Consider the following 14533-nt stretch of genomic DNA (forward strand, 5'->3'; position numbering starts at 1 on the left):
TTCTTGGAAGGCGTCCTAGTAGACGGATCCGTCGGCGGACTCCTCGTCGTCGAGCTAGTCGTCGACGGAGCTGAAATCTTCGTGAACGTGTTTGTCGTCGACGGGCCTGTCGTCGACGGAGTCTTCGTCGACGAGCCTGTCGTCGACGGGTCCTTCGTCGACGGGCCCTCCGTCGACGGGGTCTTCGTCGACGGGATCTTCGTCGACGGGGTCTTCGTCGACGGGGTCCTCGTCGACGGGGTCTTCGTCGACGGGGTCTTCGTCGACGGGATAGTGGAAGTCTTCGTCGACGGGAGAGCCGTCGACGAGAGCGTCGACGGAAGCGATGATGAACGCTTCGAAGATGGTGATTTGGTCGTCGACGGCAGACTCGTCGACGACGCGCTTTTCTTTGACGATCTTGTCTCAGAAGAAGAAGCCATGACGGACATCACAGGAGAAGTAATTGCTGAGGTGGTAACAGTACTTGAAGAAGTAGAAGACGTAGAATAGGTGGTAACAGTGAGAGAAGACACTAAGGTGACAGCTTTAGTGCGGACTGTACTCACAGTTGAAGATTCTGTTGATGCAGCACTCCTTGTGGATTCAGAGGGTTTATGAGAGAACTTAGCTTTTTTCAATCTCTCAGGGGAACACCTCTCTTTGGAACTGGCTCTCTTACTTGAAGTAGAGGCTCTGTCCTCGTCATCTTTGACAGACGACTTCAGCCACAAAAGAACTCTCGCCTCTCTATCCCTTTTGGTCTTAGGAGGGAAGGTTCGACATATCCTGCAATCCTTCACAACATGTGAAGGATGCAAACAATAAATACAGTCCGAGTGCTCGTCGTCCACGTGAACTCTCTTCTTGAAGCATGAAGCACAGGCCTTGAATAAAGCCTTCTTTTCAGACATTTTGAAAGAAATTGAAGAAAAACTGAGTAGGCACTAGGGAGACTCCCTTACACACGAAGTGCGGTGAAAATCTGAGGAGAACTGCCTGGGCTGGGAAGGTTCTAGAGGGTGAGGTTAGCTGATTGGCTGAGGCTACATTTTCAGTTCTTTTTACATAATGAGGTAGATAGGCTGCTAAGTTTTGGGCCTAGTTGGGCCTATATCCTTTTCTAGCCTACTACTAATGGTTTTTAGGCACTGCTATATATATATAATTTACCGTGGGACTCCCGCCTCGACGACGGGGAATGATTCAGGCATGTGAATCTATGAAAGATACCCCAATACTGGATAACTTGCTCTTTGCGAGGGTCCTTTTTTTTTTTTGTGGAGGTTCATGAAGATAACTTTTAAGTGGCCCCTCGCGTGCTTACCACTCCTGGGCCGAATTATATGGGTAGGCGACTGAAGAATATTATTCCTTTTTATATACGCATTTTGTGCTTATTGGAAATTGTGGGAAATTAACTTTTGGCATGTTCCTTGGTGTTGACTGCTCTAGAAGTAGGACCTGGGACTGATATGCTTGTAATAGCTTTGCACAGTAAATTCGTTTAAATCCATTAATTAAAGGCACACCGTACCAGAAAATGTATTGATTCAAACCATGAATGAGTTTTCTTTTGGATTATGCAATTCATCTATTTGGAAGCATTCGTTTTGTATTCATTTAGGTTTGTGCGTTGCATGGGTACCTTTTGTATGGGTCTCGATCACTAGTGTACGAAAGCCAGTACTTCCCTCTCTGTAGCACTCCTCTCCCCGCTCCGCCCCCTCCCCTGCCCGCCGTGTCGCATTTCTCCTCCCCCTTCCCCTTCCCCTTCTCTGCCTTCCCCCTCCGTCTTCCCCCTCCGTCTTGTTTACCATGGGCGCCCGCTTCACGGCCGCCATGCACATAAGTGAAACATACAGGGGCACCATTTTAGTGCGCCCCCTGCGTTTATCATTTAAAAAGAATTTACAGCCATGGCACCCATTGCCGCCTGGTAGGTCACGCAGTGTGACATGCATCAGGGGCCCAGTGTAGCCCAAATAGCTGCTACTCGCCGTTCATCTGCTCCGTTCTACGATGGTGCTTTGGCCCTGAATGTAGCAACGGAAGCATGAGGCTCGGGCAGAGCTGCTCTCCTCGGCCACTACCATCAACGGGCACAACAGTCACCCGAAAGCAGCAGCATAAGCAGAAGGCTTGACCCTGCTTTGGTCAACATACATTTGTTTGATATAACCACAACACCCGTTTTACTCAGGCCCGGTGCTGCAGCGCGACATATATCAGGGGCCCAGCATAGCCCATAGCTTCTGCACGCTGTTAATGTGCTCCTTTCGGTGATGATGCTTTGGACCTGAAAGCAGCAAGAGAAGTGGGAGGCTCGGGCGGAGCTGCTCTCCTCTGCCCTCGCCATCAAAGGGCACAGCAGTCACCCGAAAGCAGAAGCAGAAGGCTTGGACGGAGCTGTTATCTGTAGCAACTGCCATTGATGATCAGAGCAGTCACCCAAAGCGCCGTGTCCAGAGCAGGTAAGGGACCCATGGCTTCGGGGAGCCATTCTGAGTGTTTGTCTGTACCTAACCCTTGCACCATCTCACCCTCACACCATCTCACCCTCACCCCATCACCCTCATACCTCCTCACCCTCACACCTCCTCACCCTCATCCCCCTCAATCCCACACACCCTCACCCACACTCACACACCCTCACTCATCCTCACCCCCTCATCCTCACACACCCTCACTCACCCTCACACCCCCTCACAACCCTCTCACCCTCACTCAGCCTCACACCCCCTCACCCTCACTCAGCCTCACACCCCCTCACCCTCACACACCCTCACCCACCCTCACCCTCGCACCCTCTCACCATCACCCCCTCTCCCTCACACACCCTTACCCTCATCCCCTTACCCTCACACACACTCAGTCACCCTCTCACCCTCACCCTCACACCCCCTAACCCTCACCCTCACCACCTCACACACCCTCACTCACCCTCACACACCCACTCACCCTCACACCACTCAGTGCTACAACACATATTGTGTTGCAATAGGTGTCACATTTGCGAAAGATAAAACTATTGGCATTGTAAATAACAAAGCTATTAATTTCGCAATTTTCAAAACAAGCACATAAATGAAAAATGTGTCCTTTACAATACCAATAGCTCAAACTTTCCTAATGCGAGACCTATTGCATTGCTGTGCTTCTCTCCCCTGCTGCACTCTCCTGCTCTCTAGAGATGTGGCCTAACGACCACAGCTGCCATCTATGTCACGTAAATACAAAACATGTTGCATTCCAAATGCTATAGGTGTCACATTCGCGAAAGTTATAACTATTGGCGTTGTAAATGACAAAGCTATCAATTTAGCCATTTCAAAAACCAACAAATAAATAAAATATTTGTCATTTACAAGACCAATAGCTCCAACTTTTCTAATGCGAGACCTATTGCATTTCCAATGCTTGTTATACTTCGTATGCTTCTTTCTCGTTATGTGGGACTTTATTCTTAATCGCCTTCCCTTCCTCTCCAGTTATTTATCTCGCAATTTCATCGTATTCACGATATTTCTTGGTTATCCCAGACCCCGACCGGGTTGGATTCATCACTGGTTTGGGGGTAAGTACTCGAGTGTTGTAACCCAGCCTTGTTTCTGTGCTCCGTTCTAGATTAGGTGTAGTATTAATTAATCTTTACTGTGTTTTTTTTATTTTGTTTTTTTTTTTAGAAATTTACATCCTTTCTATGGACGACTCCGGTATGCGTCATGCATGCCATTTTTGGAATAAAGATCTTTGGTCACATTTTATATTTTTTACTTCAATATGGGAGCACAGTTGTGTGAGGATGTTTTAATTAACTGCAAAATTGATGTCTTTGGCAGTCTTTCTTTCCTCTTTTTTACCCACTGGTCTCTCCAGATGGTTCTTTTAAATTCTAGTAACACCCACTTGAATCCTTGGTGGATTTTTAATCATTTGTGGACTTCTTGTGTGACCTTTGTGCATGTGTCACCGGCTTGATCAATGACGTCGTACCATTTCACTCTCTTGACACAGTATTTTCAAGATATGTCACAGTAGTTTACCAGTTGAGAGACTACTTTTTCGATGTTTTCCACTGATTCCGAATCAAGTTGACAGCTTTGATTCTCGTTATGTTTAGGCATGATGACACTGTATTTGTGGTTTACTTAGTGAGCTTCCTCTGTTCCAATTCCAGCCCTGAAGAGTCAGAGTTGACAGTTGCCTGACGAAACACGTGTTGGCTGGTTTCTATGCTTACAAGCAATAAAAGACACAAGAAAATTCGTGGCGATCTTTTTCTTCCCAAATTGTACCTAATATGATCATACCCTGTTTTTGATCTCATGTGTGCACAGGCCCTTGGCTAATAATGGTGTACAGTTCATTTCAGACTGGATGCAGAACTATTTAAAGGATCTTTCTATTGTTCATCTTAAGACTGTTACACTCTACTAAAGCTAATGGCCATGTTGAGAGAGTGAACTGAATGCTAAAGGGATGTATTCAGGCAGCACAAGTGTCTGGGATTCCCATGGAAGGTGTGATCAAATGATTGTTATGGGCATATCCACCTGCACTGAACGCGTGTACAGGGATTTCCCATTTCTCTTTGCTCAACGGTACTCCTACAGGTACCAAACTGTTGCCCAACTGAATGGGTGGTTGAGAAAGGTTGTGGTTCAACCACCAAGTTGTGGGTGAGATGGTCAAACTGCATCAAGATAACTATAAAAGAAGATATGACGAAAAACATGGTGTGCAGGACAGGAAGTGGTGTGTGGGTGATTGGATTGTAGACAAGAAACCGGTTTAAGGCAGGTGTGGATCTAGCAAGTTTCTTACCCATTGAGAATAACCCAGGTTAAAAAAAATGTAGCGGTGTTGGAATGTGGTAAAGTTTGGAGTGTGGATCGCATCTCTAGGTGCAATGTTCCTGGGGGAGTGAACATTTTTACACACAGTGTGCCCTCCACATCCCACACCACAGGGTCAGATGAAGGTGATTTAACTTGCATACCTTGATGTCAACGGGCACCATTCCAGTATAAGTTGTTCTAAATTCTCCACTATTGGAAAACAGTATTGTATTCTTGGTCTAGTATTTTCCAGCACAAGAGATTTGATAGTTTCTTGGTGAGGGAAAATCCATTTTACCATGCTAAGGAGATGTGTTGTAATTTTATATTTTTCTAACTGTTTTCATATTTCCTTTCCCTTGTTAAATTATGAATTTTTGTTATAAGTATTTATTATATGTGGTACATTCCAAACGCCTCCCTTTGTTCACATTCCTTTGTCCCAATCGGAATGTGACTGACTGTTTAAACTGATCTTGACCAGTGGAGAAGTGTGGATCAATGATTAAAGCGGCAGACCCTGATGCAGAGGTCTAGCCGGGGACCAGGGTTCAATTCCCCGCCTCAGCGGGTCTTGGGCTCAAAATTCCACGGACCTGATAATTCTCGCCTTGGTGCCTATTCCAATCATGGAGTCTCACTCTGCAACTCTGGGCAATAGCTTGCTTAATCTCCACAACGGCCCCCACAACGCTAAGGATGCCTGGCCTCCACCTTGGGGGTGCCCAGGAGTGGACGCCTCACAGGGAAAGCCAGGATGGGTTCCACAGCGGTATTCATACAAGCGCCTTGAGACCCTTGCGGGTGAGTAGTGCGCTATACAAGTATCATTTTTTTTTTTACAATTTATGGTGGTTTGAAGGTTGAGGACAGAGAAGCGGATTAAACATCACAACTCTTAGTAAGTCTTGTGTACTTCTTTCATTACCCATGTAACCAGCACCTCTGCACCAAGAAACACCAGAGCAGGTAAACCGAAACTGGTGGTGATTCGAAGGACCTTGGCCCCTATTTACCACAAGTGTAGAAGAAAAACTCTGCAACTCGATTTCAAGTAACCCCTATGCAGTGTATGTTTCTCCCATAGCATAACATTACTGCGTTCGAGGCGATTGCCTCAAAATATGACAACTGTATTTTCTATGTTTCTGAAAATTGCTAACTCGAAAAGTACTAACCTAATCTCGTAGATCTTGGTGCCTAAATTAATATACAAATCTATGTTATTTTTCTAAATTGGTGTTGGATTTCCTTATTGAGTGTATCTTATTTATTGACTCAGTGTTTGCAAAAATGCCTAATATTACACTTTGATAAGCCTAAGGCTGCTCGACCACACAATCGCAAACAGATCACCCTGGGTACTCGGCACAATGCACCTGATTTTGGTAAATTATATATGGAGCCAGCTTCCTACAATACAAATGGGTGACAATGCATCAGGTAATTTTCTTTCCTCTGAAAGTGATAAAGAACAATGCACACAAAAAGCAATGAGAACATTTTTAATCAAGGGATGAAGAGAGGAATGACTTCTTTTAAGCCAACCCGCTTAGTGAATACATTTTATGTGCATCTACACATATCTCACACAGTAACCTTCTAAAAATCATTTGCTAACAGGCTGCAATTATTTAAGTTTGCAAGGAACAATGCCAATGTTTGAAGCATCTAAATCCAGAACATATAGACACAGCCAGCTTTGTTTCATTTAAAGCTAATTGTATCTATCAAACTCAGGTCAGTAACATGAGCACATAGAGAGTGTAAAGCTCAGTCACACAATGGGCTGTTGGGTTACCTCCCGCCTCTCCATTCCTCTCCCAACCTCCTCACACTATTGTTGTACCATGCAGGAAGAACCGAAAAAGTGTTGGGCCACAGATTCCCACCTGGTAGTTGGTGTAAAGATGTAGAGTTTATAAATCTAGAACATGTAAATACTGTGAAAGTACTTTGTAACGGAATAAGAGTGAACATAATAGCAGCTAAATTATTTTAGCAAAAGTGGGAAACTGGAAAGCTTATACCGATCTAATGCGTTATCACTACTACATGCTGTGATCTCAGACTAATTCAATGGCTAACTAATACCAAACTTAAAATCAAGATGATCTGGGAGGACGACTGTGCACTTACCGCAGTTTGTATTTGTAAATTGGACACTCACATAGCTCCTTCACGTGATACAGGCATACCAGTTCTCCAGGCGAACATGGGCATGAAACACCAGAGATGAAACAAGTGGTCTTACATTTTACACACTGACGCTCATCATCTGCCAACTCTTCAAAGTCCATCCTCTCAGATTCAATTACCCCCTACAATACAAGAAAAATTTAGGGCACCAAAGTAGAGGGCAAACGCAAGTAAAAAAAGCTTGCCCAAATTGGCAGATTACAAACACAATTATTCTCCAAGAGACCATCATTTGAGGAACTTTGTACTTTTGCAAACAGGAAGATGTATTTTTATTTTTTCAAGTAGGTTTATGGACTAGAAAAGGAAAACATTACTTGCCTGTAACAATCTATAACTAGTTGGAATATTACAACTTAAATTTCTTCAAAGTCTTTCATCTACTTAGGGTTTTCTACCTGGTGTTGATGTAAAGACACGAACGATTAGTTAAAGTGTGTACAGATGATGAAGCAGCTGCCATCAAAATAACAGTTATGCAATATTACTAAGGAAGACCACAGTTGCTCCTTTCTTTCGAGTGGATGGAGCCCGAGGCATGTCAATGAGCACCCAATTTGCATGTGCATAACAAACCTGGATGATCTGCAAAATCCGGCTGTCTGTGTCCCCATTAAATATAGGAAGTCCTAAGTGCATGGTTACAAATGCAACATTACTTTACATTTGTATACTATTCAACGAGTGCACATTTAACAGAGAATTAAACGTGTAGGAAGCTTGGTTTATGTTGCAGTAACCCCCCCATTTCTTGCCAGACTACTGATGCACTTTGAATTGACGTGCCCTGTGTCCCTGCAAATCAGGTTCCGAGGGCCTGTCTTCATGCTCATGCATCTGTACCCTCACCACTGGTATAGTGCACCCAGGTAGTGGGGTGACTGATCTATGCCAGGGCAGCGGGTTGTAGGCATGGCACCCACAGATGTGTGCCATGTCGACTCTTCACTTTGTTCTGCGCCAAAACATGCAGCCTGCTCAGGCAGTGTGTGTGTGTAGTGGTACAGGACCTCTAAATCGTAAATCATAATCTAAATCATACGTTCTTACATAGCACCTTTCACCATAAGGTCTCAAGGCGCTTGCTTTGGGACCCCGTCCTGGCTTTTCCCTGCGAGATAACCCCTGATGGGCATCCCCAAGGTGAAAGCCAGGCATCCCATCGCGGTGGGGCCGTATTGGAGATTAAGCAAGCTATTGCCCAGAGTTGCAGAGTGTGAACCCATGATTCGAGTAGGCACCAAGGCGAGAATGATCGAGTCCGTGGACATTTTGAGCTCAAGACCCTGTCGCGTTGGGGATTGAACCCTGGTCCCGGGTCTGATCTCTGCGTCCGGGTCTGCCTCTAACTGTTGAGCCACACTTCTCTCTAAGGGTGGCACAATAAGTGCTGCAGCCCTTAGGGGTCTTCTCTAGTCACAGTGCCCTGGGTACCTTTGGTACCATTTACCAGGGACTGACCTGTGGCCAGAGATGCCATTTGGGTTTTCGCTTCAAAGAAGTTTTTAGGGAAAGAACATAGGCCTTGGGTACCTGGTTAGCAAGAGCCCAGGGCACTCTCAGTCAAAGCACGTCAGCAATTCAGCAAAAAGTGGGGGCAACCATGCAGAAAGAAGGCTCTTTCTCACAGTCCTGCAATGCTTTCTGAATCTGGGTACCCTCCATTAGTTCTGGACAACTTGTTTACTAATGGTAAAGGTAAATCCTTTATGCCCATTACAATATGTTACAACATTTGAAAGTATAGTATACCATTGCCCAAATGAGGGTGTATAGTGACAAGCATCAAAGCCAAAATGTGTCGACTTTTGACTTGCCGAAAAAAAGCCCCAGTGCTTCATGACCCTAAGTTGGACCCAGGTGATATCATATACATATGGATGCTTCACCAACTATTTGTGCACGCCTCATGCCATGCAGGCCATTTTGGTGTTTAATTTACATTTTCAAATAGCAGAGAGGTAAACTAGAAAAAAAAGGCACATTTACAAAAATTATCAGCTTCTTGAATAAAATCTTACCAGTTGGCGTACACCTTCCCTCAGAGCTTTCTCATTTTCAATCAAAATAGCCATGTCCTTTTGAACAGTGGAGGCCAATACTATGTCCAGTGTACCAGCTTTTGAAGCCATCTTGCAAATCATCTCATCGTGGGAGAACACACAGTAACGATTTAGCCCCCGGTAATGCTCCACACACTGGCGACCCAATGGTAGCTAAAAACAAGAAAGTTAAATTAACTTTTAAACTAATAAAAAAATGTAATACATTCCAATTTCCTTCCAGTTTACCCATAGCAGTTCTCAGGTAGCAATCCTAAACAAGCCTGAACCACTAGGCCATGTGCCCACCCCAAAAACAGAAGTGAAAAACTTGGTTTAAATGCTATGGGGCCATGAAAATCCTGCAGAAAGTCCTGGATCTCTTACCATCTAATGCCAGGAAAACCACAGTACATGCAGTAATAACCTCCCAATTGGACTACGGGAATGTACTCTATTTTAGAGCGAAAAAGAAAGGTCTGTCCAAATTACAGAGGGTACAGAATGCGGCGGCTCGATTGGCTCTTGGCCTACCGAGAAGATCCAACACGAAGAAGGCCCTGACAACTCACTGCCTGCCAGTAGAAAAGAGTTGCGTTTAAGGCAATGTGCCACTGCCACCTCATCCTATTAAAGAAAGGCCCAAGATACCTCCAACCGTTAATTTGCAAAATACACCCCAGGGCGTAGTTTAAGATCATTGGAGAAGGCTCTGGTGACTGTACAGAGAATATTTAGAGCAAGAATGGGGGAGCGATCATTCAGGTACCTTGCAGCAAAAATGTGGAACAGCCTACCTATGGAGCTAAGAATAGAGCCATATGAAAGCAGATTTCGTAGGCAGCTAAAGACCTGGCTGTTTATACAACCTGAACAAGGATAATGATCAAGTCAGGGCTGTACGAAGCAGCGGGCAGCCGCATCTTCCCAGAGTCTGGTCTCAGCATGGGGACACACCAATGGTGTAACATGCGCTCTACAAATGAATAAATAAATAAGCATTGGCAAAGCCAATAGGCACCGCATTTGAGACCTTTTGGAATGAAGCAGCATGGCTAAAATAATTATGCCAACGCTTTTTTATTTCTTCTTAGTTACCAATCTGACGTGGATTGGTAGCTAAAAATAAAATGTATAGGAAGCTGGCTCTGTATATACTATACCAAAATGAGGTATAGTCCAGTGGATCCCCAGAGGCTTTACAGAGGCTCAAGTAGATCATACTAATGCTATCTTTTGTGGTAGCGTGTGTAGGAAAGCGCCCCTTTTTGCATGGTTACCCACAACTTTTTGCCCGATTTGGATGTTCTTTGACTGAATGTGCACTGAGTTCTGCTAACCAGGTTCCCTGTGTCTTTGTTCTCTCCCAAAACTGTACCTTTGTTTCCACAATTGGCACACCTCTAGCCCACATACAAGTGCCTATTAAAAGGCACTAGTGAAACCAAAGACAATTTGACCAGAGAGTATCTCTAAAGACTGCAGCATGTTTTATGCCACTTGTAGGAAGCTGGCCCTGTATATACTAAATCAAAAAGAGATATAATGTACACAGAGTTCAGTAAGTCCCCAAAGGTATAGCAGAAGATTAAAGTAGATAATATCTTACTCCAGTGCCTAATTTGTGCCAGTGCTTAGCACCGGCACTTATTTTTCAGCGCGCCGTCTATTAAAGTTTGCTCCCCTGGGCCCAGTAATTATTGAAAATAAATGCACATGTATCCGTCATGTTCTCCTTCGGTTCAGATTCCTGCCAGGTATGTCTCCAGAGAACAGCCCACCCATGTCCAGGCATGATGAGTGCATCACGTTAGTTTTCCTTCTGCCATTGCATTTGAGTAATTGCGGCTGAGGGCAGGCTCATGGGTTAGGTGGGGGGTGGGAGGGGTGTCGTTGGGGCCAAGGCAGGCAGGGGAAGTTCAAGACATGCTGCCGAGTCCCGATGGACGGGGAACTCAGACTTTTGGGCAGCTGTCCAGAGGCCTGCATTGAGGAGGAATTTAAAAGCTGCAGTTAGAACATTTAAGAATGAAACCATCGAATCCCTGATGCTGCACTGATTATTAATTCCTTATCCAGGAATTGAATTTGAGGAGCTGCGGGCACAAAAGGTGAGTCTCCCTCCTTTCCTGCGCCTGCCTTTTTTAATGGTGTACTACAGAGCAGTTATTGAAGCGTACTAGTGTCTGACACTGCAAGTCCCATTAACTGAAGTTTTAATCCAATTGATTATGGAAGTCGAAACAGTTAAGAACTGGTGCGCCGCAAGCATGAGTATTTCTGAATAGGAGTGCGCCAAAGCAAATTTCTATACCCATACACTTCGTATGAATATGCATGTCCTGCCTCGTTGAATTTCCCAGAAAAACATGTGAAAACTGGAACCTTTGCCCACAGCCTTACTTGTAAATCAGCTGTTTAGACCGTCATGTCCTCCCAGCAAAGCTATGAACTGCCAAATAATAAACTAGCGCTGCTTTTTCCATGAGCTAAGAATAGGCCCCTCCTGCTTTGTGTCCTCAAAATACGCTTTCCTGAGAAGGTGAGGGCAGCCAGAATGCATAAAAGACACCCTTCGATTTCGAAATGTATTCAAATCTATTTGTGCTACAGAAATCCAATCACAAAACAGTCACAAATAAAGCAGACCTTTTATATGTTTCAAAGAAGTAATGCATGGGGAAATGAGCAGCAATTTCGAAAAAAGCCCAAAGCCTACCTTGGTAATGCATTAACCCCCACCCCCTCAAAAAACAGCATTAATGACTGTCAAGTGTGTTTCTGACCTGGTACTACGAGACAGGATACAATCTAGACCGGGAGAGGAAAGGCATAACTACAGGCTGAGGTTGCTTCCCTAGAACAGGCTATCCTGGGATGGGAGAGGGAATATCTGATCCATAAAAACAGCAAGACTCTCAGGCGACTACTTGATGCCCAGAGACAATATAGAGAACTGGCAACTAATGAGGCTAAGACCCAATCCCTCGCCACCCTCCACCGTCTATATGACGTGGGCGACAAGTTAGGAAAACTTTTAGCGTGGCTCAGTAAAAGGGAGCGAGCGGCTAGATGGATAGACAGCATTGATACTACCGACGGGACCACTGTGATCACAGACACCGAGATAGCAGAAGCATTTGCCACGCACTATGAACTGTTCTATGCAACGCATGACCTTGTAACTTCTGAGGAAGCACTACAATATTTGGATCAGACGATCCTACCGGTCCTACCCCCTTAGGCCCTAGAGGCGCTGGAGGCGGACACAACGACTGATGACATTACGGACGCCATTGCCAAACTGAAACCGGGCAAAACCCCAGGCCCGAATGGTTTCCCGGCCGAGCTTTTTAAGCGTGCGGCGGACCTATAGACTCGCCATCTTAAAGGCCTCTTTACTGGTGCCTTCCAGGAGGGGGAGCTCCCCCCGGATCTTACTATGGCAACGATTGTCCCGATATATAAGGAGGGCAAGCCACAAGAGAATTGTGCTTCCTACCGTCCCATTTCCCTGCTCAACACAGAAGTCAAACTGTTAGTAACCATCTTGGCGGTCCGATTGAGAGCGGTTATTCCGGGCCTTATACACTTAGACCAATCTGGCTTCCTACCAGACAGGGCGACCAAACTGAACCTTAGGAGAACCCATAACTGGCTACAGGAAGTATGGGGACGGATCGACCCACATTGGTTCCCCTCCCTGGATGCCGAGAAGGCATTCGACGCGGTACACTGGCCATTCCTATTTGCAGTGCTCCATAAGTTTGGATTCGGACCAAACTTTATCAAGTGGGTCCAGCTCCTCTACACGGCCCGAGGGCCAAGGTGAGAGTGAACGGGCAAATGTTGCGTGAGTTCCTGATTCAGAGAGGCACCAGACAGGGTTGCCCCCTGTCTCCCCTCCTCTTTACACTCACTATTGAGGTACTCGCAGCCAGGATCCGGCAAAACAAGGACATCTCTGGCTTCACAAGCAACGACACGGATCCAACACAAAAAAAGATCTCGCTATGCGGATGATGTCTTGCTATACATAACCAAGCCGGAGACCACCATCCCGGAGCTTTTCCGGGAACTAGAGCACTATGGTGGGCAGGCGGGACACTGAGTGTGACCCTCTCGTTCCGTAGAAACCTGGAACGGATCATGTTGAATGCAGTAGCGGACATGGACCGTTGGAGACAGCTCCCACTTACACTCTTAGGCAGAGCGGCCATGTACAAAATGATCACACTACCCAAATTCCTTTACGCCCTACAAAACGAATATTATCCAATACCTACGGCGGTTTTCACCAGGATTCACGCAGACCTGCGATCCTTTCTCTGGTTAGGCAAACATGCCAGGGTGGCTCTGTCCACGCTTCAGAGACACCAATACAGTGGGGGGGGGATCTCGCTCCCTAACCTAGAGGCCTATTACTGGGCAGAACACCTGACACCGATTAATGATTGGTTCCACGCCCCGGCGGACCACCCGACTTACGCCCTGGAGAGAACAAAAATGTCGTCCAAAAACCTATTGTATTATCTCTACGGGGGCGCTGGAAGTGCACGCCTTCTCACGGCAACGTCTATCACACTCAATGCATGGACAAAGGCCACAAGACGCATGGGGTGGGATAAGAAGGTCACACGGCTGACACCGCTGTGGCACTGCCAATGGTTGACAGAACTTAACAAGCTGCAAGGTTTCCAAAGGTGGGACGATATCAGCATCTCCACTATAGGAGATTTGATAGCCAAAGGGGAGCTGAAATCTTTCCAAGTGCTCAAATCAGAGTTCAAATACATCCAACTGCGGCACGCGTGGCGAGCCCAAAACGTCACACTCACAGGTATCCCAGAATATGCACCACTAGAGGGACGGCTCCTCCAAGAGCAGATACCGGGGAAGGCAGTCTCCCTAACATATAAAACCTTAACTAATCATATGTTGGGAGACCTGGCGAAACTCAGAGGCACGTGGGAGGCGGAGGTGGGAGAGATGGAAGACCAGGACTGGGAAATAGTGCTGATGCATCCCCGAGAGGTCGCAATCAAATCAAGACTGCGACTCATTCAATTTAAGGTACTCCATAGAACATACTATGATGGACTAAGGCTTAGCAAAATGGGGAAGGTAGAAGACCCACGGTGTCTTAGATGTCACCAGTGTGATGGAGACTTCTTTCATACTATATGGACGTGTGGCACAATACAAACATACTGGACACAGGTATTCAAGGAATTAGAAGAGGTCTTGGAGGTTTCAATCCCACTGGATCCCAAGCTGGCACTGCTAGGCATGACCACCGAGGTAGACCTGGCTCGCCCACTTCTTACATTCCTAGTCCTGGCACTGGTTGTAGCCAAAAGGGACATCGCAAAACACTGGGGAGCACCGGAACTGGAGGAGTGGAGGAGAGTATTAGATCTATATATGGCAGCTGTGAAGTTTACTTATAAGGCAAGGGGGTGCCCCAAAAAT

At 45.9% G+C, this 14533-nt stretch overlaps 1 protein-coding gene across 2 annotated transcripts in view; it reads right to left on the reverse strand.

The window, feature by feature from the left end:
• The window catches only part of KDM5B (lysine demethylase 5B), an 856576-nt gene that overhangs the window by 366756 nt on the left and 475287 nt on the right, over positions 1 to 14533 (reverse strand). For both annotated transcript variants that reach the window (XM_086923073.1, XM_086923072.1), the window contains 2 exons: positions 9041 to 9235; positions 6960 to 7141 (listed from right to left, as the gene is read on the reverse strand). In XM_086923073.1, coding sequence (XP_086779199.1) covers positions 6960 to 7141; positions 9041 to 9235 — 377 coding nt within the window. The remainder of the gene's footprint in view (positions 1 to 6959; positions 7142 to 9040; positions 9236 to 14533) is intronic.

The sequence above is a fragment of the Lissotriton vulgaris genome, chromosome 5 (genome assembly GCF_964263255.1).
Source record: "Lissotriton vulgaris chromosome 5, aLisVul1.2, whole genome shotgun sequence".
Classification (NCBI taxonomy): Eukaryota; Metazoa; Chordata; class Amphibia; order Caudata; family Salamandridae; genus Lissotriton; species Lissotriton vulgaris.